This window comes from Musca domestica, unplaced genomic scaffold, assembly GCF_030504385.1.
Source record: "Musca domestica strain aabys unplaced genomic scaffold, Musca_domestica.polishedcontigs.V.1.1 1, whole genome shotgun sequence".
In the NCBI taxonomy this organism is placed as follows: Eukaryota; Metazoa; Arthropoda; class Insecta; order Diptera; family Muscidae; genus Musca; species Musca domestica.
Genome location: NW_026712114.1, coordinates 19400102 through 19426877, shown reverse-complemented (window position 1 = coordinate 19426877; position 26776 = coordinate 19400102). Strand labels below are relative to the sequence as shown.

At 31.7% G+C, this 26776-nt stretch overlaps 1 protein-coding gene across 1 annotated transcript in view; it reads right to left on the bottom strand.

The window, feature by feature from the left end:
* LOC101893144 (homeobox protein homothorax) overlaps window positions 1–18396 on the bottom strand; it is a 195304-nt gene extending 176908 nt beyond the window's left edge. Inside the window, exons 1-2 of the mRNA XM_005183744.4 lie at window positions 16967–18396; window positions 1806–2092 (exon numbers count right to left, since the gene is read on the bottom strand). Of these exons, the coding sequence (XP_005183801.1) occupies window positions 1806–2092; window positions 16967–16981 (302 nt within the window). The 5' untranslated portion in view covers window positions 16982–18396. The remainder of the gene's footprint in view (window positions 1–1805; window positions 2093–16966) is intronic.
* Between the last annotated feature and the right edge of the window lie 8380 nt (window positions 18397–26776).

Sequence of the window (26776 nt, the reverse complement as noted above, 5' to 3'; positions counted from 1 at the left end):
TTTCCCTTTAGGAGTTTTTATTTCATTTTACTTCTAATATCACTTTATGTTAATCATTTAAATGTTAAAATTACTACCAACCATTTTTTGGTGGGTTGTTGAAGTGTTTCCCCTCCCCCTCCCTCTCTTTTTCGTAAATGAAATGACTGTCAATTTGTAGTTTATTTCTACCCTACACTTGTCACTTTGTTAGGGACCTTTTATGGGTAATTATGTTTTTCCTTTCTCCCTCTCCCCCTCTCCATGGTTCTAGGTTTGGCCTAATGCACCAAGCCACCACAACTTATTTGAAGTGTGATATTTACCTTTTTTACCCAGGAGACTGCAACTTAAAGGTAAATATTGCCTGGCTGGTGGCAAAAAAAAAAAGAAAAATAAAAATAAACTCCACAAAAAAGGTGTTAAGTTCTTAATAATGAAAAAGAGCATGTTATGAAGCAGGCCAGTCAGTCAGCCATCCATCCAGTGAGCCAGCCAGCCACTCAAGCAAAAACAGAAAAAATCAACAAACTTAAATGCTTATACAGTGACTTCTGTTAAATGTTGTAAGTTATTTTGTTATCTCACAGGTTGTTTGAATTCTTCCGTAATAATTAAGTTTTATGATTGGGACAATAAAGCAGAGGCAGTCAGTAGGGCAAAAAAAGACTGCAAATGCCTTGCTAAGGTTTTTTTTTTTTTTCGCAGTGCAGTTTTTAATGATCAAAAGTGTTAATTGATAATAACTAAAACAAAGGGTGAGGAAGGGAAGAGAGGAAATTACATAATTGCCAGGAGAATTCTGGAGTTTGGCCATAACCCAAGTAAATGAGAATTATTCCCATTGAAATCAAAAATAATTGTAATTCATTTGTTTCCTCATTCCCTCCTCTATTTTTTGTGGTGATCATGTTAGTCATCAATTGTATACCCATCGATCTCCCGGTCTTTGGGATTTCATTTCAACAAAAAAATGACAAATATGTCATTGTATGTCAATAATAACTGACAAGTTGTTAACACTCTTTAAGATGTTTGCCAAGTGGTTTAAATTAATATACAAATAATAATCATATTTTGTTAAATGAATGCATACAGACAACAACCACAACATGGACATGGAAAAAAGGGGTGAAATGGATTTTTTTTTATTCTTTTCATTTTCCAATACACTGGTGTTTATTTTCTTATAATAACAGATTAATTACTAGCTCCTTGGGAATTCCTATAAAAAAAACTGGAGGAGAAGCAAGCAAGCCAGAATTATGATTGATGTGTGCAAACACACACGTACAAAGAGAGAGGACTTGGGGTGGTGTTTGAAAGGCATTGAAATGCCCAACACCACAAAATTAGCACCTCTCCTTCTTTCCGTGTTTTGTGCTTCTTTTTTTTCGGCCAATAAATTTCTATTACAATTTCTCCAATGGCAACGTTTAAGGGTAACCCCTAATTTGGCCAGGGTATTAATTTTCGAGGCGTGTGTGCGCACAAAAAATTTTTGAAAATTATAAAAGATCAACAAAAACGCCTACAAGGCTCACAAATAGCTTAATTAAATAAGGCAAAGAAGAACCACACGCAGGAAATAAGGTAATGTGCTTCATTCTAAGGCAGAGAGAGGGAGAGAAAGAGTGACAAAAGGTATCTAACACAAAGTCACACGAGCGTGCAATTTTTATTCTAGGCCTATTTCTTAAATTAATAATAGATTTTAATTTAATTAGTGATTCTCTCTCTCTCTCTCTCAATTTTTTTACTGTTCTCTCTTGTTTCAAATAATTATTCAAATATATTTTTATTTATTAAAAATTGTCTTTACTTACTCATATATAGCATCCTTATCACGTTTATGTACTTCGGGTATTGCACCCATTAAATGATTAGCAACCGGTGATACATGACTAGGTGTACCATGGCCACCAGCCGCACCAGCTGTATGGTAGCCATGCATGCCAACTGTGGCCGCTGCTGCAGCAGCATGTGTCATGTGTGGTGAATGATGTGATGGTAGGCCTTGTAATCCAGGCGGCCGATGACCAACATGTGGATCATACATGGCAGCTGCTGCAGCACCCGAATCCATACCATAGCCGTGCAGGCCATCGTCATACTGGAAATTGAAGAAAAAAAATAAAAATAATTATTAGATTTTGTAAAAATAGAAAAAAAATGGAAATTATTTCAAAAAAAGCTTCCAGGAAAATTATTGTGTGAAAGTTGCAGCAACATGTTGCGGGAAAGTTTTCAACATTTGTTTATTTGAAAATTACGTTAGAACTCTTTGCGATCAGAAATGCTAAACTTAAATTTTAAAAGCATCAAATTTTTTTTCAATTTTTTATTGCCCTACTTTGGCAACATGTTGCAGGGATGTTAACATGTTGCGGAAAACTTCTCAACATTTGTTTATTTATAAAATTATCTTAGAACTCTTTGCGATCAGAAATAATAAGCTTACATTTTAAAAGCATCACATCTTATTTAATTTTCTAAAGCTCTACTTTGGCAACATGTTGCAGGGATATTAATTTTTATATTTATAGCATTTTTAAGAATATGCTCTTAAAGCCTTTAAGGAAATAGAGGTTTAATATAAGAGAAATTGTTAAAAAATAATATAAGAGTAATTTTGTGAATTAGATTTTAAGTTAAAGTTTAGCAACATGTTGCAGGTGCTTATGCTTTGAAAGCTTGACAAGATTGTTTGTTAAATATACAAAAATGAAGACTTAAAAATGAATACAATAATTGGAATAAAAATCACGTTTAGTTCAATTTACGAAGGATCAACTTTGGCAACATGTTGCAGAGATCTTATTTTTAAAATAAATAAATTGTATTATTTTTGACAAAATGAGATTTTTGCATATATAAATTACAATAATATTCTTTTTAAAATAATAACAAAATTAAATGTTAGCAACATGTTGATAATGAAAGTGCTACATTCTTTTGAGTCTAGCAGCATGTTGCAAAAACATTATTGGTAGAATATGTGAAAAAACGAAGTGCATTTTAAATTAAGTCTTTGGAATGCAAGTTCTGGATTTTTTTCAAAACAAATGGGATTTAGCAACATGTTGCTAATGACTTCTTTTGGAAATAAGAAATCGCTAGAGTATAATTTTTTTAATTTTTGTAAAGTTTCTACCAACTAACATTATAAATTCGGCTTAGCAACATCCTGATACAAATTTGCTTCTCTTTCCTCCTAAAACTTCAATCCCCTTAGTTTCTCAAGAGGAAAAAAAGCCTGGGCTTTCCCCTGCTGCGAAAGTATGTAAAACTATGTATGTGTGTTTTGAAAAACAAAATGCCAGAAACGAAAAATATTCCCACACACCAAATCAAAATGGAATTCTTGTCACCCATAACAGCCGAAACAAACAAAATACCAACAACTATGGGCACACAGAAAACGTGTATTTATCACACACAGAAAACAAAAAATGAACGACGAAACCAAAAAGAAAAAAATTAATACTTATCATGAACAAAAATCATCACCACCATCAAAAAAAAAAAAAAAAACAGAAACAACAACCAGAGCCATTGGCATATCGCTACAATCGTTGTCCCATCAACGTACATACATTTAGTTTGTCTCCTACACCACCAACACCATGGCAATTGCTGGCTTTGCTGCTGCAGCAACAACACAACACTAATAAGCTTGACCTTGTAATAACAGCCTTAACTTCAAGCGTCTTAACGTTTTTTGCATACGAAATGTACAAAATGATTTGTTTTGTTTATAAACAGACAAACTGACTGACTGACGAACGAGCGAACTGACGAATATATCTATCTATCCATATATAAATATATAGAAAAAGGTTTTTTAAACGGTTTTAAAAAACTACGTAGATGGATAATGGCTTGTTGTTCGTGGCGGTGTTGTTGTTGCTGCCTGCCAAAAACAACAAAAACCCTAACACTTCTTTGACGCCACTTTATTAAGGCAACGTTTAGTAGAACTGCACAGAAAAGTAACAACAACACCGAGAAATTAAAAACTTTTTAACTTGACAATGTTAACCACGTCTATAGCCGCCAAGTCAGAGTCCATCAGCTAGCTAGCTGACTACCTTCCCATGCGAAATACAACAATATATGTACTCTTCTTGTTGTTGTTGGTATTGCTGGCATTGCAAGTTGTAGTACTCTTGCAAAGAAAGAAAAGAATAAGCGCAAAAAAAAAAAGACGAGCGAACGAACGAGCGAGCGTACATTGATGATTGTTAAGATTTTTATCATTTTATAAAATACAAAACTTTTCAACTTGAGAGTTCACACTGCATATACAAGTTTATTGTTGTAGTTGTTGCCGTTAAATACTAAGATTGTTGTGTTTTTGAGTATTTTGTCAAAAGGCGTTGTCATTCAACACGAAATCTCACACAGGATTGCCTGGCATTTAGAGATTCATCACCGGTTGTATTGATTCCCGTCTCTCGTCTCGGGCTTTGAATGAGTAATGTGACGTTGTTTGGGCGTTTTGGCCATTATCATTTGCCAGAGATCTGCTGGTGGTACCTTTGCTTGTTTGTGTTTGTATGTCTTAAGCAGCAATTGACACATTGATGTAAAATGTCAACAACTGAAATCCCCCCTCGTAGCCGTTTTTTTTTTTTTTTTTTTTGTATTTTGGAGCAGAAAAAAGAGAAGAGCCCTTGAAAAAACAAGTGTTAATGATTAAAATCTGTTTTGTTGTGGCTGCCCGGAAAAAAAGGTACAGGGGGATAACTCATATTTTGTTCAGAGGGGGGAGAATTTCATGAAAAAAAACATTTTTGCTTGGCATCCCGCTATTATCTGCATTTGACATTCAAACCACCTGCAATATTACTGTATGTATGTGTGTCTCTGGAAAACGAGACAATCCCCGCATTCACATATTAATCTCGCTCAAAATGACAACAACAAAAAAACGAAGGAAAAAGAGTTAAGGTTTTGTTATGCCAAAAGCGGGGGAAAAATCCCATTTTTACTGCTATTGTTTGATTCATCAGAAAGAAGGCCAGCAAAAAACGGCAGCAGCAAAACCTTTCTCAATATCCGCTGCCGCATATATAAAACCAGCTTGAAACTACAACAACCGGCAAAGTGGCAGGCAGACCAAGAATGAAATGAAATGGCACACCGAGCAACCAAAAAACAAAAAAAATTGTCCTCCAGATACATACACAAGATTAGCAAAAGACTTCATTTCACATACATGCATTTTCAGAGGCTGAAAAAACCTCCAGCCTGTCAGCCAGCCAGATACACGCTGCTCTAGCAGAAGACCAAGCCAGCAATGAAAACAACAATTGCAAAGGAGGCAAAAAAATGTCAGCAGCAGCATTAACTGCCATGTGCAGTTAACAAAAACCAAAAAAAAAATCCACTACGGACGGGTACGGTTTTTTGTCAATATTGTCGTCATTGTTGTTGTTGTTGCTGTTGCTACTATGACGGCGGCTGCAAGTTGTTTATTGTTCAAGTTTTGTGGGTTAAAGTCGCGGCTCAGATATTTGTCATTTGGCTGTGCCAGCCTGCCTGCTGTTTGTCTGTATTTTTTTCTGGTTGTTCCTCTCTGCTTCTTCTTACATATATTTAGATGTATAACCTCTCATGCCTCCTCGCCACTCTCTCTCTTCCTTTCTCCCCCGAATTGCCATGACTTAAATACTCCAAAAAGGTTCTTTTTTTCCTACAACCTATCACAACTAATGTTTGCGCTGCAGCACAAAACCCCGGCAAAAGTCTTTAAGCAAGATTGTCTAAAAGCAGTTAAACTATAAAGTTGTTATGCTAATTTTTTGCATTTGAAGTTTTGTGAACATTGGCGTTGTTGGCATAGAAAAATATTTTAAGGAAAAATAAAGAAGAAGGAAAAGGAAAAAAATCAAAACAACCCGGCCCAGAGAGTCCAGAACAAATTGCATGAAATTAAGAAAGAAATACAGGAAACAGGAAATTCCATGAGGAGATAGAGGCAGAGAAAAATGTAATTGAAAATTGTGGTTCTGGAGGAAAGACTTAAATTAATGCTACGGCAACATGTTGCGGCAACATTATGGGAAAGATTTCAGGAATGTTTGCAATACAGTTTTGAGAGGAGATTTTATTCATGACGAGAGATAAAGGCAGAAAAATTACAATTGAAAATGGTTCTGGAGGGTAATCTTAAATAAATAATACCGCAACATGTTGCGGCAACATTGTGGAAAGTTTTCAGGAAATTGGGAGTTTAATTTTAAAAGGAGATTTTGCTCATGAGAAGAAGGAAAAGGAATAAATTGTAATTTAAAGTTGTTGTGGAGGAAAGCGGAAATATATATTACAGCAACATGTTGCGGCAACATTTTGGTAAAGATTTCGGCAATATTTAAATGGGAGTTAGAAAAAGAATTTGCTCATATTTTTTTGTAAAATATTTTGAGTCACTTTACTTTCCTGGATTTGCGTTTTTTAATATTTCACACACAAATATCCTGGCAACATGTTGCGAAAGTTTTATGGAACATTTTCTGCAATGTTTCAGTATTACGAAAGGTAGACAATTTTATCAAATATCAGGTTATTTAAATTACAACAATATCGAAAATATTTGAATTGCAAACTCTCCTGCTTTTTTTAAGAGAAATGTGCCAATTGTGTGTTGTAGCAACATGTTGCGGCAACAATAATGTCATTTCAAGGTATTTTTAAATGGGATATATCGGAAAAATATATTTCATGTATTTCAAGGAATTTTTGAATACTTTCCTTGTTTCTTTTTTAGAAAAATTTTATTAAGAAAATATTGCAATATTGCACATTTTAAAAATGTTCAGAAACATAAATTAAAACATTTATAAACCGAACTTTTATGATTTTCTTTAAATATTTTCAGTTTTTTAATCAATTTGGCTTTTAAAAGATATTTGACTTTTAATTTTCTTTTAAATAATGTGATAAACAAGCCAGCAACATGTTGCTGCAACACTAAGGGAAATTTCTCGCAGAACTTTATGGAATTTCAACTCAAAATCTCTATAAATTTTTCCCCAAATATTGTCAAACGTTTTTTGACACATTTATGATTTTATTAGCTAAATTCTCTCTTGTGGGTAACATTATGATAATTTGGGGGGAATTCACAATAAAGCCATTATCAAAATTTCTTTCTTTTTTTAAATTGCAAAAAAATGTTAAAACCTCTTTTTTTTTTTTTTTTTTTTTTTTTTTTGTATATCTTTTGGCAAACTGTGACAAATTAATTTTCTATGCCGGTCTATAATAAAATTGTGTTCTTTGTCTTTTTTCTCGAATTTAATTGATTTTTTATGTTCCCAAAAAAATATTTTTTGAAAAAATACGCTTTTTTGTTTCATGTCTTAATGGTTTTGGCCATATTAATTTACCATAAAATTTGATATGTGTAGCTGTATGGTATGCCATAGTTTTTTTATATTTTTTTTATATATATATATATTTTTATTGAAAATTATCTATATTTTCTTTTTCTTCCAAAAATTCGATTAAGAAACAAAACAAAGAAAAAAGAAGACAACTAACCTTAACACGTGATTACTGGTTTTCACTCGTGGCGGCATTTCATATATTTGTAGCTTGTAATTTTAATAACAAAACATTAATATACATATACATATGTGTAGATATGTATGTTTGTTAGGTCTTGATAAAGAGCAAGAAACTAGTTTGTTATAGCCAATGACCCTTTGAACAACAACACTGTGTATGATGGCTTGTGGGCCAAGTTAAGCAGAGACGAAAGAAGAAAATGTTTTTAAAAATAAAATAAAAACAAAACATAGATAATGACCTCAACTTTATAATGTGGCTTGAACTATTGAAAATGAAATTGATATAGATAAATATGTATATTTTTTTTTGATGGAGTTTTTTCCCCGTTTTTTGGTGAGTTAAATTAACATAATTGAATATGCTGCCAAGCAAAAGAAATGAAATCAAATAAAATAAGTTTTGTTTGATGATGTTTTGGAATTTTGATTTATTTTTTGTTTTCTCGTACATATTTTTGTCATTGGAATATTTATAGAGTGGCATTATTGATTTGGGAGTATGGCAAAGGCATGCCAATCCTACACCCACCAAAATTTTTTGTTTTTTTTTCTCCCAGCTGGTTGGCTTCCTGGCTAGCCATTGAACCAACCACCCACCTAGACATCAAAATATTTGGCCTCTACTAAGAAGATGTTTGCGTTCGTTTATGTTTTTCTTTTTTTTTTCATTTATTTCTTTGGGAGAGTATAGTATGTGTTTTTGACATTTCCACAAAACAACTCATAACCAGAACACAATCACCCATTCCCATGCCCGTTTTGCTGTTACCACATGCCAGCCAGCCAGCTAGCTAGCTCGCCTTAGTTGTTGCTCGATTTCATACTACGTCAATTCCTATTATTATGCAAGTATGCTGAAGAAGAACCAGAAAAAAAAATTATAATAGAAAAAAAAAAACAACAACAACATTTTTAAGCTACTTCATACATGGAATTTTTCTTATAGAAAAAAATGGGGGAGAGAAATTCATCATCAATGCCTCCCACTTGGTTACAACGTATCTCAGCTAACACGTGTAATTCAAGGTACTTGATTTTGTATGGCAAAAAAAATAATATGATATATAAATATAATGTTTCTATTATATAAATATATATATACATAAATATTTATGTATGTATGTGTGTGTTTATAAAGATACATGTCAGCCTTTATATTCCATGTTTTGAAAAAAGCAAAACAAAAAACGGAACAAAATACGTAGAAAACCTTACGTGTTTTCTTACTATTAATGCGGCTGGTTGTTATGTTTTAAGTTTAAGCGAAAAATGTTTGAAAACTTATTAGAATGTTTAAACGATTATGTTTTTGTTCTGGAATAGGTTTGTTGCTAAATATGAGAAATCACGCAAATTTTAAAGGGGAAATATGAAAAAAGGAGAAAAAAAATAAAAATTTTCAACACTACCCAGGAGTCATTTTCCGACGATTTTGTGATCTAAAAGCACAAATTTAAATTTAATTTAAAAAAATCTTAAAATTCGAGTTATATGAATTTTCACTCAAAACTGATAAAAAAAATATAAAAAAATAAAATATTAAAAGTTTTATAGAATTTCAAGGAAAAATATGAAATGAGGAGGAAATCGACAGAGAATATTAAAAAAAAAAAAATCCAATACTAGTCAAGAGACGTTTCTTTTTTCATTTTCCGACGATTTTGTGGTTTTCAAAGCACAAATTTAAATTTAAATTAAAAAAAATCTTAAAATTCGAGTTAAATGAATTTTCACTCAAAACTGATTAAAAAATAAAATATTAAAAAATATTAATTATTAATAAAATAAAATATTAAAAAACACACAAAATTCGTAGAAGCACATTTCTCAAAAATACTTTTATAAAAGAATCAGGAATCAGGTTTCCGAAAGGTATATCAAAATTTTCACCAATATTTTCCCTTTAAAATCTTTTAAAGCAAAACATTTTAAATGTTAATTTCAAAACAAAAAGTCATTTCTAAACATTCCGTAGTTTTTGTTTTCAATTGTTTTTGTTCTAATTTTTTTTTTTTTTTTGAGAATGTGATGGATAGATATACTGTGTGGCACAAAGGCATACCAAACGGCCAGCTGACCAACGAACCAACCAGCCAACAACATGTTGTTAGGCTGCAAGAAGCCTAACTCAAAAACCATTTGATGTCATAAATCATTTAATCACTTTCATCTAAAAACAAACAGTACAAATATGCCTCCTGTATTGTCATGGCAGGCATGGCATGGCATGGTCATAGAAAAGCTGTTTTATCAACAACATTATATCAGCAACATAGACGACACAAAAACAAAAACTAAAAATGAATACTAAAACTATGGCCAGTATTTGATCCACAAAAATAGAGAGAAAGAGAAAAAAAGAGAATTATGCATATAAAACATATTTTACTTATAAACAAATATTTCATTTGGTTAGGCCTAGAAAACAAAAGAAACACCACTGAACTTGAAATGGAAAAACAAAACTTGACCATTACCAGAAAACAAAAAAAAAAAGGAAAACAACTGCAACGGCAACACCATTATGCATTTTCAAGTCAGAGGAACAACAATGCAATGCCAGGCCAGGCCAGCATTGTGGTGGTGGTGCTGGTGTTCTATTTCTTTACACACACACATAACCCCACACACACATGTGCATTGCAATATTGCGAATTGTTGGCAATTTTTGTGGCAATATTCAAATATGCAACAACATTTTGTTTGGGTTTTTGGGGGGTAACGCATGCTGCAGCAAAACTCCATAGAAAAACTAGGAAAAAATAGTTTCAAAATGTGACAATGAATGCCCACATTTTGGGTTTTTCAGGAGGAGAGAAGTGTGGGAGGCTGCAACATTTTTTGTAGGTCGTTGTTCATTCATTGCCTGGCTTAGAATTCGAAAACCCCAAAAAGCTTATGGTGATGTTTTGTTAACCTTTTGCAGCAGCCTAATAAAAATTGCATATACAACAATTTTACACACCATGAGAGGTGGAGAGGAGAGAGAGCAGCAGGAGAGAGTATACAAAAAAAAAAAACTACATGCAAATGTTGGCGTTGCATTTTTGCAAAAATACCATAAACGAGGGTGTCCTCTGCAATTCCTAGGTCATATGCAATTGGAGTATATAACCATCTACATAGTCTAGATATGTATATGTATATATATAGACATTTCTGTTGTTGTTGTTTAGTTTTGCATAGGATGTACACGGGAGACAAAACCAGACACATTTACAGACAGTTTAGAGTGGTTTTGCAATAAAGCAACAATTTGCTTTTAAAGGTTATATGCAACATTTGTTTTGAGGCAGTGAAACCAACAGCTAAACTGAAAACCAACAACAACAATAGCAATTTAAACTAAAACTCTAAACCCTTAACGAACTGTAATATGATGTGTTAGAAAAATTAAATTTTTATGGTTTTATTTTAGAGTAACAAAACATATCCTTGAATTAAATTTTGACTTTTGGTTTCATGGCTGGGGAGGTGTTCCCTAACCTAGCCTACAAATAAAACCTAAAAAGGCATTTCATTTTTTTTTTGTTTCTTTGATTACATTTCCAATCATTGTTAATATGTTTCAGTTTTTTATTGTTGCTGTATTTCTAGAAGACAAATGATGTACACTCCCATTTTTTTGGTCTTCCTTTTTATTTCGCTCTGGGTTTCTCCAGTGATTTCAGGTTTTCTATGTGTCCCGCCTAAGTTATTTGTGATTGTGTTGTTGTTGTTAATGTTGTTTTTTGATTTTTGGTGTTAGACACTTAATTTTTAAGGCATGTTAAAACAATTTAGTTTCAACATGTTTTTTTCGCTGTTATTTAAATGTAGGCGAAGAAGTAAATTTTGGAGAACATGAGATGGAAGGAATTGAAATAACAAAGTAATTTATTTGTGGAATTGTTCATTTTTATTTCTCGATAATGGCAAAAACAGTTATGATTAATAAACAAAACGCAACTAAAAATAAAATATATTTAAAGAAATATTATTAAATTTGAAATCTAAATATGGAAGGAAATAAAACTCAAGTCAAGTTTTTATTATTTTTCAAAAATGACAGATAAATGGAATGGAAATTAAACAAAAAATCAATTATTTGTTATTTAATTTTTATTTAGTTGTAATTAAATAATACAAATATTTAAAAAAAAAAAATCAAATAAAATTCAGAGCCTCAATTCTTGTTCTAAAAAATGTGAAATAAAAGTTCAAATCACATAAAATTCAGAGCCTCTATTCTTGTTCTAAAAAATGTGAAATAAAACTTTTATTAAAAAGGCAATGTCAAATAAAAAATTTATAAAGGATATATTTTTCATTTCACATTTTTATAGGAAAAGAAACCAGCCACAGCTCTAGAAATGTGAAAATTCAAATTATAACTTTAAAGACAAATGTTTTTTAATTGCCAGACGAAATTCAAGTCCAATAATTTGAAAAAATAAATTTAATTTTTTTCTCATATAATTTTTTTTCTAATTGAAATATAAAAATATTTTCCGAAGTTGATACAAAATCTTCTAAATCCATGAAATTAAACAAAATTGAAGTTAGCCTAAAAATATGCATCAGGTATTGGCCAAGGGGAAACTAAAAAATATCTAAATGTTATGGGCGATTTTATATAAATGGCCATAACTCCAAGAATTCTATGTGGATTTCTAAAATATGTATATCGAAATTGTGAGACCTATTGGAGGTACCAACTGTGTAGAAGATAGAATTTTAGTATTTTTTTAAATAATTTTAAAATTTTATTTAAAATAAATAAAATATATTCCCTAAAAGTTCCATCATTTTCAATCTACGTATTATTTTTTTTTAACAAAATATTCGGAAATATTCAAATTTAATAAAAATCCACAATATTTAAAAAATTAAAAGTATTTCAAATTTTGCCTAAAACTATGCATCACTTTTTGCAAAAGAAAATTGATGGGGTTCAAATGAATTGAATTGCTGCACTAAAATTATCATAACTTCCATAAACCTTGATGGATCTGGGAAATATTGATATTAGAATTAAGAGAACAGATGAGGCCACCAGAGGTGTAAAAATTAAAATTTTAGAAATTATCTAGGTAATTTTAATTTTTTATTTAAAATGAAAATTATGTTTTTTCGAAGAGATAGAAAATTAAGGAAATATAAATACAATAATTAGAAGTGGGATATTTTACAATTTTTTTTTAATAAAAAGAAGAAAGGAGCCAAATTGCCTAAAAGTTTACACCTAATTTTAAATTTTGTATTTTTTTAGAAATAGGAAAATTTTCTTATTTAAGTTTTATTTTTAAAATTCACAACTTGAAAATTTGTCACTTTTCTCTGCCCTTTTTTATTACTGCTCCTATTCAAATTTCCTTCACTGTTCATGGCCACTGTTATTTTTGTTGCTGTTTTCTTCCTCACAAAAAAATTAACACCTTTTCACCGTTGTGCTAACAAGTCCGGCAAATACAATTTCAAACAATTCAATAACCAATAAAATTGAATATGAAAATGTCCATTTAAACATGTGTGTTTAATGCTAACTTGGAAAAATGTTTATTTGAAACATTAGCAACAGTTTAACTGAATTCAATTTAAACTAGTTTAAGCCATAATGTTAAAACTAAATAAACAAAAAAGAAATGCGTTTATGACAAAAGCAAATAGCAGCAGAATTTTGGAAAATGGAAAAAATAAACTTTGGAAGTTAAGCTATCACGGGGCCTTCAACCAACATAAGCTGACACATATATTTTGATTATTTAATTTTTCATTTTTGCTCACTTTTTTCCTTTAGCTTATTTGGTTTTTGAAAAGATCTCCCATTGGCACATTGTCTCTCTTTGAATTTTAAGGACCTTTGAGGTTCACCACAAATTACCATTTTCACTTTTGAAAATGAAATAATTCCTCAGAACAATTTCAGTCTCAATTTGCAATATTTGCATACCAAAGTTAATATTTATAATGGAGGGCCAACAAATTACCCAGGCCTTTCGATGATGAGGCAATTGCGTGCTATCGACGGGTGCCAACAATTGCTCCTTTTTTTTGGTCAAATAAAGGACAATGTGTGTTTAAGTTTAAAATAATTACAAAAGACAGCTTAAACAACATAACTTCATTTGTGGTTCTTTGGAAAACGAAGAAGACAAATAATTTGACAAAAAAAAATAAGTTTTTTCGTTTTTTTTTTTTTTTTTTTTGGAGAACCTTAAAGTGTTTATGTCCTCAACTTAACAACTCTGGCTCGGGGCATAACCCATAATTTTGAAAGTCCAAACAAATTACCAAAAATAAGTTATAAAACAGGGGGGTTAATGAACACTTCCGTGTTAAAGAATATCAGGCACACACAATGCCATGCATTCTAAATGATTGGTAATCAAGTGCAAAGAAAGTCTGGTATCTTCTTCTTGTTGGATTTTTGCAACAAAAATTCCTTTGTTTATTGTAATGTGTGGCAAATACAATTTTTGATGATATTTAATTTAATCATTTTCAATTTTTTCCTTAAATTACTTTTAATTTAAGCCAAACACAACACAATGCCATTTCCCTCCAAAACGAGCGTTTTTTTTCTTCAAAGGAGACCAAGAAAATCATTTTTTTCATTTTCTTCTTTTTGTTAAGATAAGTTACTTGAACTGTTTCGAAAAACAAAAAAAGGCAACACAAACTACAAGTGACGTACATACAAAAGCGTTCACTTAAATGAATGTTGTGTAGAGTATATGCTGTGCGCTTTTGCTGCTGCACGCCGCCGTTGTTGCTCATTAAATTAAATGAACCATCAGCACGCAATTTATTTTCTTTAAAACAAAATTCTGTTTTTTTTTTCTACTACTTCTTCTTCTTCTTCGTTTGCTTTGTTTCTATATATTTTTAGTTTGGCCTTTGTATTTTTTCGTTTTGAAAAAAATTTACGCAAACGCTCACGCATTTTTTTTGTCTATCTGTTTTGAGCGATCATCATCTCACAGGGAGAGATCTTACAAGGAGGGGGTCCTATTGTTTTTTGAGCCAAATATCATGGCATGATCCATGTTAATTTAATTAAATATAATTTCCGTTCAAGACACACAAGGAAAAAACACAACACCATAACAATAATAATAACACCAATAATAATAATGGCAATATTTAATAAATTTTATAAACAATGAAAATCAACACGAGCTAATGAGCTTGAAATTTAACAAAAAACAAACTTGGCAAAAAAAAAATTAATGAAAAAACATCAAGACGGATGAAAATGTTTAATAACATTTAGCCAAGATATTTACAAACTAATTTCCAAAAAATATAAAAATAAAAAATATGTTTATGTTTTTGCCGACGCTAATGTTGCCATAAGTTGCCTAAAAGTATGCAGAGGGTTTTGGTGGAATTTTTATTGGGTTTGGTGATTTAAATCAAAAGATTGATATAGGGGATTTATGGGAGAAATTTCTTCAGGAAAATTTAATAAAAATTTAAGTATTGGAAGCGTGGAAGTACAAAGGTAGAGATTCAGAATTTTTGCTAAAATTATGTGAATATGGTTAATTTAAAGGATGGACATAATCACTTAATCATTGCCAAAAATTTATAAAATATCCATTTGAAATACAAATTAGAAGACTAATGTATGTCCTCCAAATCTGTGAATATAATTTCAATATTGACTGAACGGTATGAAAATTAAATTCGAGGAAAATTTCGAGGATTTAGCAGGGAAGTTTCCAATGGGGGTTTCAGGATAAAAAAGGCGTTTAACTCCTAATTGTGTTTGGGGAAAACATTATAAGAGATAGACGTTTAAAAGTGGGCTCCCTTGAAATCTCTTAGAAATCGAACTAAGAAAAATTCACTTGACTGAACTCCAAATGCCATGCTAATGGAAGTTCAGGGAAAATTGATCAGGAATAGCTAATACAGACTTGACTAAATTTTCTTTCGCCGAAATGTAGTAGAGGATCATTCATTTCTTTAATAAAGGAAACCTTTTTTAATACACTGAAAGAAAATTGCACTTGGTTTGAACAATAAATATTCTGCGTATTTTCAAGATCAAATTATGGTCATTCCAAGAGTTCTGCTATTTGGAAAAAATTACTATATTTTATTTAACTGATATTTGAAAGTCGGGAAGAGGCATCAGGGGCTCTGAGATCAAAAGTTAATGATATTGTAATAGGACATTTCAAAATTCATGGAGAATTCCCTTTGAAATCACTACCTATCACTACAAGGAAATCCACAAAAAATCACTTGAAAATCCAAAAGAAAGATTATCTACAGACTTTGTAGAAAATATAGGCATGTTTAGAAATCCAAATCTCTATCTATCTCTTCGAAATTACTAATAAATCAAGGAGAAAATATGAGCGTTTCTCAAAATGCCAATTTTTTCAGTAATGGGAATGAGAAACGACTTATTTTCATTGAAAATTCTAACAAAGTTCAATTCTGATCCAAATATTTTGTGACGAAAAGTTTTTGAGATTCAAATCATTTTATCTACTTGAAATATAGAAGAGAAAATTCTGTCGTTTTATGGTCGGAAATTTGTCTTTTGGTATGGGGAATTTTAAAATTTATTTTCCATTTTCGGAAGAGTCGAACATTGTTTGGTTCTGAATTGATTTAAAAAAATGGAATTATGAAAATTTTTTGAATGACTTCGGGGAAGCTGTCCACTTTTAAGTATTTTCCTTGTTAGAGAATTGTTAGACGATTTCAAAATCGTTGAAAATGTTTGAAGGGTTTCTGGCACTAATAAGGTGATTGAATATTCGTCACAGTCTTGGAAATTGACACTTGATAAAAACAGGAAAGGCAAACATATGGCCTTATAATTTAAGAAGATATTGCCGAAACATTGACCTTTTCTTGCCCAAACTTTGAAAGGTTTCTGCTACTAATAGTGTGATTGAATATTCGGCTGAGTTTTAGGAATTAACACTTTCTATTCTATTTTCTATTTTTTAATGTGAAAGTATTAAAGACGGGTATATAGCCAAATTCTGGAGTTTTTTTTTTTTTTTTGGCCAAATTTTGGAATTAATTGAAAGGTATTTGACACCAATAATTTGATAAAAAAAATTCGGTATCGTATTTAATATTTTCTATTTTTTATTTAATTTAAGGAGATTTTGAAGTAAACATTAGCGCTTTCTTGGCCAAATTTGTCTCCACCATAACACTAAGGTAACTATTGATTTTTTTCAAAAATACATTTTCCATTGAAAATCTATGGAAAATTATTTTAGAGTTCGTTTTTAGAAACTAATTTTATGATTTTTAATCTTTTTAAAATATTTTTTTTATTTCGCCACTTCATTTGGCCCATGACAAAATGCCGTCGCTACTTTAACACCCTGTACCCTAAGCATTTTCACACAATAATTTTCCCTAACATGATGAAATTTTCTTGCAATACTTACCCTAGGTTGAGCCATTAATGCTCTAGGAGCGGTGTCCAACCCGATTTGTGCCACTTTTTGTTAAAAATTAAACAAAAAAGTAAAAACTTAAAAAAAAGCTACAACCAATCTCGGCAATTGGACTGTAGATTTTTTTTCGTTGGCGATGTTCTGTATACAACACTGGTTAACAACAAAAAGATACTCTGCTTTTCAAAGTTGTAATTTAATTTTTCCAAGATTTTTTTGTACACTAGTCACTTTGTATGGAGAGGAAGGAGTAAGGTGATGATTTTCTTCTTCTTCTTCTATAGATTATTTTATCTTGCTTTTCCTTTGCTTTGACTTATTTTTAGGCACATTTATAAGAAAAACTTTTCTTTTTTGTAATAATTTTAATTTTTATATTTTTGTTTTAGAAAAAATCGTATACAATTTTGTTGTGGTTGTTGTTGTTGCAATTATTTAAGCATGACTTTTAGTATACTTGTTGTTGTTGTTATAACTATTATAATTTATTACTTGTTGTTGTTATTATTATTGTGTGGGGGGTCATAAATCCATGTTTCTTGTTTTGTTTTATGATTTGTTTTTGTTTGTTTGTTTTGTTTTTTGCAGGGAGTCCAAAAAATATATTTTTGTTTTCGTATACCACTGTGTTGTAAAAATTATTTATTTTGCAAAAAGAAACTTAAACAATTTTTTGTAGTTGTATCACAGTTTTCCTCTAAACTGAAGATGGTTGGTTGTTTGGATGATGGAAAACCAAAAGAAAAACTTAAATTTGAAATTAAACCGAACGAAGAATAAATCGCGCGCGCGTTTTTCACGTTTGCCCACAAAAAGCGACGGCTTTTTGGTTTTGAGTTATTTTTGTTTTATTTTCACTAAATTCACAATTTGTTGTTATTTTTGTTTTTTATGGAGACGCGTTACCGCCGTTTATGCTGGGTCTTTTGAAAACCGCCGTAATTTTCCAAAACAAAAAATACGCCGTTTTTTGTTGTTGATGTATGCTGTGCAATATTTTGTTTTTCCAGAGTTTTTGAAATTTTCACGGCCCCTTTTCTAAACTTTTGCAAAATTTATTTAATTTCTTTTTTTTTATTGAGGGGCTATACTTCTTTTCTTCTGTGTTTTACTAGAAAGATGATGATTATATGTCTTGTCGTGTTGTTGTTACATTCAATAATAAAAATAAAAATTTTTGTTGTGATCTTTTTTGATTGGGATTGATGATGTTTGTTGTGGTTGCTTGCTGGTTCGTCGTCGGTCTTCTTGGTTGTTGAGCGAAGACTCTGGCGAAAAAATATAGATTTTTATTTATTGTATGTGTCTGTTGTTCTGGTTACTACTACTCTACTCGATCGTGGTGTAACTATCCACACAGCACAGCAGCACGTCGTACGCGTTTCGAAGGCAAATACACACTGGGCTTGTCAATCACAACGAAAACTAAACTTGGCGGGGGTAAACAACATAACAGCACCGCAGAGCAACAACAAAGCACACACACACAAACTCACCGACACAGCCATACACAATTGCACACTCCGAACAACAGACAGGCGAACGAACGAGCAAGTCATACGCACGCACATACAGCGGTGGTGTTGTATCTGTGTGCCTGTTCGACGACACCTCACACAGATACTTGTTCTCAGCGAACGGGGCGAGAGTGTGTGTTTGTTGGTGTGTGTGTGTGTGCAGTGTTGGGAAAAACAACTCATTTTTCTGGTGGTAGTAAAATTTACTCTCGCCTAGGAGGTAGGCAAATGTTTTGCCAGCATGTGTGTGCGAGTGTGTGTGTGTGTTTGTGCCCAAGGAGCGCAACAATTGTGCCATTAAATTTCATTCGAAATAAATTTTATGAAATGTGCGCAAGACAAGGAAAACTACCTGTTTTTCTTACTAAATGAGTGTCATAAATTTTCCTAAGCCAGAAAGAGATGACTGTTCGTTTTACGAGGCTAATGGCTCAACCGCATCAAATGAACGGCAGCAAGACGAACAACAGCAGCAACAACAACACTAAGGCGACAGATAAAAAGCGCATGTGTTTGTCAAAAAGTAAATCATTATTATTGCTGCCATCAAAATTGCGAACACTGAAAAAAAGAGAGCCACAAGAGTATGGGAGAGTAATGGAACAATGCTCTTTGCATGACTAAGAGAGGCATTTGCGGCGAATTTAGTTGATTTTATGGGGGAATTAATAAAAATAATATGGGAAATTTTCCCGGTTATATTAACGGGCAATAATAATTCAATCAAAAATTATTGGGGAAAAATGATTTATTATGCGAAAATAATAATAATATTGAAAAAATAAAAGAGAGTTCTCATTTTTTGATAAAGAGTTAAATGAGATTACTCATTATTGTGGGTGAGAGTGGCTGGTTGGCAAATTGTAGATTACATGTTGTTGTTGTTGCTGTTACTTTTGTTGCCATTATTTGAAATTTATTTGTCTTTAGATGAAATGAGACGGCTTATAATCACTTCGTGATGTGAACGAACACACATCCATAAAAGTGACTGCCTGCTGCAATGAGCAGAAAAATATCAAAAGCAACATTTTGCCATTTTGTTGTTGTTGTTGGTTAATTCCCCCATAAAACTCCATAAGATTGGGTATTTTCTCAGTGCAAGCCAGTGCTAGGCCTCCCCAATCCTCGCCAACCGTAAAGCAACAGCAACAAGCAGCATTTGGAATAGCTAAAGAAAAGCGCCAGCGTCTAAAGTTCTCAGGGCATCTCACCGTCTGCTCTATTCTTGCTAGGCTTCCTATTTTAGTGCTCGTGTTGTTGTTATTGTTGCTGCTGTGTGATTTAGCAAAAACCAATCCCCATTTGTTATATTCGCCCGAGTGAGTGAGTGCTGGCACATTTGCATCACAAGATTTCAGTCAAAATCAAATAAATGGCTCATACAGCACTACTCCATTGCCGTGTTCTTCATCGTCGTCATCGTAGTAGTAGTTGTCGTTTTTTGGCTCACACATACACCCTTACATTTGGCAAGCTATTGGTAAGCTCTCACTGAGACACAGACACACACATGGACAAACATTTCAAGCATGGCAAAAAGTAAGACCAAGACGTTGAAGTATAAACGTCGTTGTTGTCATCTCTCGGTGTGTGAGTGTGTGTGTGAATTGGAAAAAAATGGCAAGAAATTTCCAACAACAATTTACAGCCAGTGGGTTGGTTTGTTTAGCATGATGGGTACTCTCTCTCTCTGCTGCTGCCTTGCACACACCACCCGGCTCCATATATCATCAGGCAGAGGGCTGATGGTGGGCCGATGTTAAAACCAAAAAGTGGGTGGTGATTTGGGTTGAGTAGAAATTGCTTGACGACGGCAATAACAACAACAACAATGGTTATTATGATACTTTACTAACAATAACAACAACTACTACACAAGTTAAACAAAACCTTCTCACAAGGCAGGTGTAAGAGCCCTTTTTTGTCGTCACAAAAGAGGCCAACTTCATCGTCATCAGCGATTTGGTGAAACGACTCAAATTAAACTAAACACAACTCAAAAACCTAACAAAATTAAGGGTTTCCCATGAAAGCCCTGCTAACAACCGCTGTAGTACTCTTTTCGAAAGTCGGTAGGTAGGTAGGTACTTGGCGTTCGTCCGTCATTCACTGTGGCAGTAGACGAAGAAAGCTCAACTGCAACACAACGAACTTTACAGCAAGGCAGCCAATGTAAAGGAGCATGGATGGCAAAGAAAGAAATCGGGTTGAGACGTTCGGTCGGACGGTATGTCGGTTGGTTGGTTGGATGGTTGTTGGGTCTTTCGGACAAACCCTAGCATATACTAGATTTTTACAAAAATCATGCTCATTTTTCTTCTTCGTCTTGTGCTTCCGTGCTCGTTCGTTGCCTAATAGATGCGCAGTAGTAGTAGTAGTGTTAGTAGTTGTAGTTCGTAAAACAAGAAGTCATTGCTAAACAACAGACGACAAGAATGAGGAGGTGGTGTTTCCACCCATTTGGGAAAAAAGGTTCCTCTTTGATAGTGCCACCAACACTACTTGGCTCGTTTCGTTTCTTTCATTCGTTTTTCTGCCAACTTCTGCTATAAGTTTTCTAATGTAATAGTGTTGGTATACAAGTTTATAGATTCTTTTTTTTCGTTTTGAAGGAAAACTGTTCCCTCAAAAATAGACACGGAGAGATTGTTGTTGGCTTGAATGTACATATGTATTGTGGAGAAGACAGTTGAGCAGCATTCACTCACTCACACACAGACACACACAACATTTATTCGCAATAATAATGACAAAAAAGGTAACGCCTTCAAAATTTATAAAATTTGCAATATCTTAGAAATGCAACTCAACGAATAATAATGTGCGGGGAATGAAAACAAACTTAAATCAACAGCCAGCCAGCCAGCCAACCAAACCATACCTCCCACAAAAGTAGAAAACAAATAAAATATCTTAAAAATTAGCAAAAAATATGGCAACAGAGAGAAAGAAAAAGAAAACTTGAAATTGTTTTACTTTAAGAATATTCCAAATTCACTTTTACAACAAATAAAGTGATTTATTAAATTACTTTGGACAAATATTTTCTGAAAATAAAAGCTCACACACAAACGAAAAATAAAAAATAAATGTCATTCTTTGCTTTAGAAATAGGACACCGTATAGTCAGTTGACAATGTCTACTATTAAAACTTAATTCAAGGCCGCCTACAAATTGTCAGAGTCATTTGTTCTATATATTTTTTTTCTTATGGGGAGATTGTCTCCGTAAATGTTATTGAAACTAATTTGTCACGGCTTTGGGTGAGTTTTGAAAATAAAAATGGGAAATGATTTTTGAAAAGGCAGTTCGAGGCGTAGATTTAACATTTTTGGAGAAAGTTTAACGAAAATCAGATATTAAAAAAATCGGTCTTTAAAAATTAGTAATGTGCTCACCAGGTATTTGGCTTTCCTTTTGGCGCGCAGAATATTTTTAGTATTATAACTAAAATAGAAATTACGGGATGAAAAGCAATAACTCCGCTGTAAAATATATTTATACGATTTTTTTAAGGGTGGTAGACCTCATTCATAAAAGAATTAAATATTATTATTAAATACAAGGAAAACGTGGAGAGTTTTTATTAAAAAACTACGATTTATCTATAACAGCGCTACTCAAAAACAAGATGTCGCTCACCAGTCCAATTTCTCTTTGTTTTTTAATAATCAAAAAACTAGTGATAATATAAAATTATAATTTTATTTGTGAAAATTCGCTATATTAACAGTGTTCATGTGTTAGCACAGGTGAACACTGTTGATCTATATCATAGCTGATCAGCGATGTGTTCTGGTGCAAAAGTCAAATTTGTCTTGGTTTTTGTTAAACGACCTATTAATCAATGTTTGTGTTTTATCTATTTAAATAATTTGCCCATATTCGACTTGAAACGTGAAAATAAATATAATCATCAATTTTGCTTGATTTTAAAATATATTCTTACGATATTGCTCTATATAAAAATGTTTGCTGAGAAATAAAATACCCTGACCACCTTGTGGTGTAGGGTATAAAAAGCATTTGTTTATTATATGACATTAAAGAACCAAATCATGTTAAAGACTGTGGAGGTTTCGAAATGCAACTTGATTTTTATATTCGGGTACTTTTTCCTCGAACTAAATTTAAATGATCTAGCAGATATTATAATTATATAAAACGATTTTATAGAAATTTAATCACCACTTCCTATAAAAATTGATGGGTATCTGAAGTTTTGGTCCTCCGAATGGTTCTTGCTTTGGTCGTCGTATAGCAATCCTAGTCGATATTTGTTACAATAAGACATTTTCAGGTAATTGTAAAATCATCATATAAAATTGCCGGCTTATATCCGTGTTTCGTCGACTTCTTACATGATTAGTTATGAAGCTTTTACACCTCGGAGATACTCTTTAATAAAGGTAAAACTCAAAACACATGTATTTATGTTCAGTCAATTCAATATTTATTTATCCATTAGCTGTAATTTTATGTTTCGTGTTCTTGAACTAGTCAATATAGCTTTAGCAACCTCCATATGAGGGAATTTCCAAGTTTTTAAGATAATTTGTCATTTTTCTTTTCGTAAATAATTAAAATTATGGAGAAAATATTAAATCAAATTCTCCCACCTAAGTTTTATGCAAACATTAAAATTTGTGAAATTTAGACTTCAGATAGACTGTATATATATCTCACAATACTATGAAAAAATAAAAGCTACAATCCCTAGATTATAAAAATATTTGATATTTGATATTTTCTATAGAGCTTCTCTATGTGCATGAGGGCTCTTTGAGATCTTTTGATATATCTCATAGATGTCTTATCTCTATGGAAGGCCTCATAAAGGGGACCTCGTAAATTTCTGTATGTATCTGTATACACAAAAAAAAAAAAAAAAACACATATATGCACGCTTTCTAAAGAAGGCCTTATAGAGTTCATCACTAGAAGACTCCTTAGATATAATTTATTGAAGACCTGACCTGAAGACATGGTCATCTATATAAAACCTCTACCTATAGAACCTCATAGCGGCATCTTGCCAATAGAAGACCCTATAAAGATCTATCATCAATAAAAAAACTTCATTGGGGTCTTCCATCTATATCTTATTGAAAAATTGCCCGTATATTGTTTTGATAGTCCTTACAACATTATTTTGAAAAAAAAAAAAACACGATTATGGCTTTGATATGTCTTATACAACTATTTAAAAAATCCTAAATCCTAAAAGCTCTTCATAACTTTGATATGGGAATAATAGTCCTTGAAATAAGATAATATTCACGATTTTTGCCTTAAAAGTCCTTAAAAAATAGTTTTTAAAAATTTATTTTAATATTTTAAAATAATCATCGACATTAACTAAAATTAATATTTTTTAAAAATGCACGTTATAGCTCTCATAGTCCTTGAAAAAATATTTTAATTATTTTGGTTGTCCTTGAAAATTTATATTTAGAAATCCACATTCATATCCTCGTTTATGGCTCTGATAATTCTTGAAAAATAAATATAACTCTCGTTGATTTTTTTAAATCCACGTTTATAGCTCTGCCATTATGATGCATATATTTCAAAAAATTCACAATAATAGCATGTATAGTCCTTGAAGAATTAGATTTTTGAAAAATCTACGTTTATACCTCTGATTGTCTTGCAAAAACATTTTCAATTAATCTACGTTTATATTCAAAAAAATATTTATCTGCTAAACAAACAAGAAAAATGGAATTTCGGAAAAATCAAAAACTTTAATGCGTAAATTTAAAATTTTGCGAAATCATTAAAATATTACATAGCCCTACATCGACTATATTTCCAGAACAGGGCATGCATTGAATATTTTTTTGGATAATATTCTAATATTTTAAATTTCAAAATATCAAATTGGAAATACTTTGGGAAGAATTTGCGGTTGCGACACTAAAAATGTGGACCGACTTATTTTTGTTTTCTATTTTTCTTACAATAATAAAAAAATTAACAATTTGTCCATGAATAAATGTAACAGAATAGGTCTGCAGATGTATTTATTTTTATTTAATTTCTATGTTATCCCCATCTAATATTATTTTTCAATAACGATTTAAAAAATAATATCAACAAAAAAACTACTCTTATAAATAATTTATAACAATCCCTAGATTCTATTAGCAAAATTTTCCAAACAATTGACGAACTTCCTGTAGAACTTTTTTTTCGAGAATTTTTAAAACAATTTCCTCAATCAGAAAATTGTGTTCTTAAATATGTCTGTCAAAATTTCCTTAAATCATCTAAAGTTCATTTACTTGCCGCCTTTACGTCAAAACATTAAAGTTTTAATGGAAATTTTAAATATTACACAAAGACATGCACACACACACGCTCGAACGGAAAAGACGAACATTTCAATATGCGTATATTTCGGGTGTGTGTATGTGTAATTGTTTGAAAAGCCAGTGAATTTGCAAAGAAAATTTTTCAAAAATGCCGGAAACTTGGAAAATACATTAAACAAACCAAAAAGTTGGAGGAGAGAAAAAAATCAATATTAAACAATATTGCTAAATAATAATATCCTCACACCAAAGTGTCCCATATTTTGTAGAGGAAAATGAAAAAAACTTAAATTCTTATATTCCAACATCCATACAAACCGGAAGTATCATCGTTTTCTCATAGTTTAAGTTTTGAATTTCTAAAAACCCTTTTTTCCAATATTCGTAGATGTAATGTGGAGTATGAAAGCTGTGTGTGTGTGTGTGTCTGTGTCTCTGTGGGTATGCAACGAATGTGGCACCCATTGCTGCCGCAATTAATCAAATTTTTTGTATTTGGCTGGCAAAGTTGAACATCAACACAATACTACCAGGCAGCCAACCGGCCTGCAAATGTTACTGGCTAGGATACGTTCCGTACACATATACATACAAACATATATGAAAAACTGAAGTTTTTCCCAAAACAAAAATAGAACATTTTCCCGCTAAAAATATTTATTTGCAAATCATTCGCACACTGATACACATAAACAAACCCGGCCAGAGACACACACACACTCATACATATTTTTTGTATTGATTTATGAAAAGTTTTGGGTCCTACTTACCCCTTTCCCCATCTCGCTACGCTAAGCCAAACTTAAAAAAAAAACATCAACATTTTATTTTGAAAAATTTTATTTATTAAAACCGTACCGGATTTGTTTTTGTTTCGAATGCGGTATGCTGAGCTAGACGTCGTTGTTGTGGAGCTCCCAAAAACGACGACGACAACAACAAGAGCAACAACAGCAACGAAAATTATAAATTGTGTTAATAAAATCAAATCGCCAAATGATGAAAAGTTATCAATCACCAAAGGGTGCTTTGGATGAAATATTTTCAATTTGAGTTTAAAAGGAGCACGCACATGACTTTAACGTACGTATGTGTGTATATACGAGCGTATATATATGTAGGTCAATGGCTATCGTTGAACTTTATTCTGACATTGATTCAAATGATAAGTTTTGGATATTTAGTGGGAAAAAAGTGGAGAAGAGTTCAATGGTCTTTAATGAAATATAAAAAAATATTTTAAATTGGGAAGTTTCGATGGATTTCGCGTGGGATAGAAAGACAATTTTTTGACCTATTAATAATTAATATTTTTTTTTACAAATTAAACATTTCTCCGTTTATCCTTGAAGAAGAGAATTTTTCCAATTTTTATTGCAAACTTCTTCAATAAGATTTATCTGAATTTTACTATAAAATCGATTAAATTTTTTTTATGGAAAATTTTATTTTTTCTTTAGGAAGTTTTAAATAATTTTTCTATTGAAAATCAGCAATTCTCTCAACTTTTGCTGCGGAAAAAATAAACTCACCGATATTTTCCTATAGAAATAGTGCAATTTCCGATATCTTTATAAAACAAAGAATTAATATCCCGTAATTTTTTTTTTTTTTAATTTTCACTAAAAAAATCAATTTGGCGAACTTTTCTTTAGAATAAAGAAAATTCTCCGATCTTTTGTTGTAGAAAAAAAAATTATTTATTATTTATTATTATTTATTATTATTATTTTTAATTTTCACTAAAAAAATCAATTTGACGAACGTTTCCTATAAGAAAAAAGTACATTTTCCTATAGAAAAGTGCCTAATTTTTGTACCATAGGTCTCTTTGGAAAAAAACCGTTTCCGTCCGTCTGTCTGGCTGGTGAGCACAATAACTATCCGATTTGTTCCAAACTTGGTACATCGTAATATTATTATCAAACTTAGATCGGGTTCGGAGATGGACAATATTGGTCCA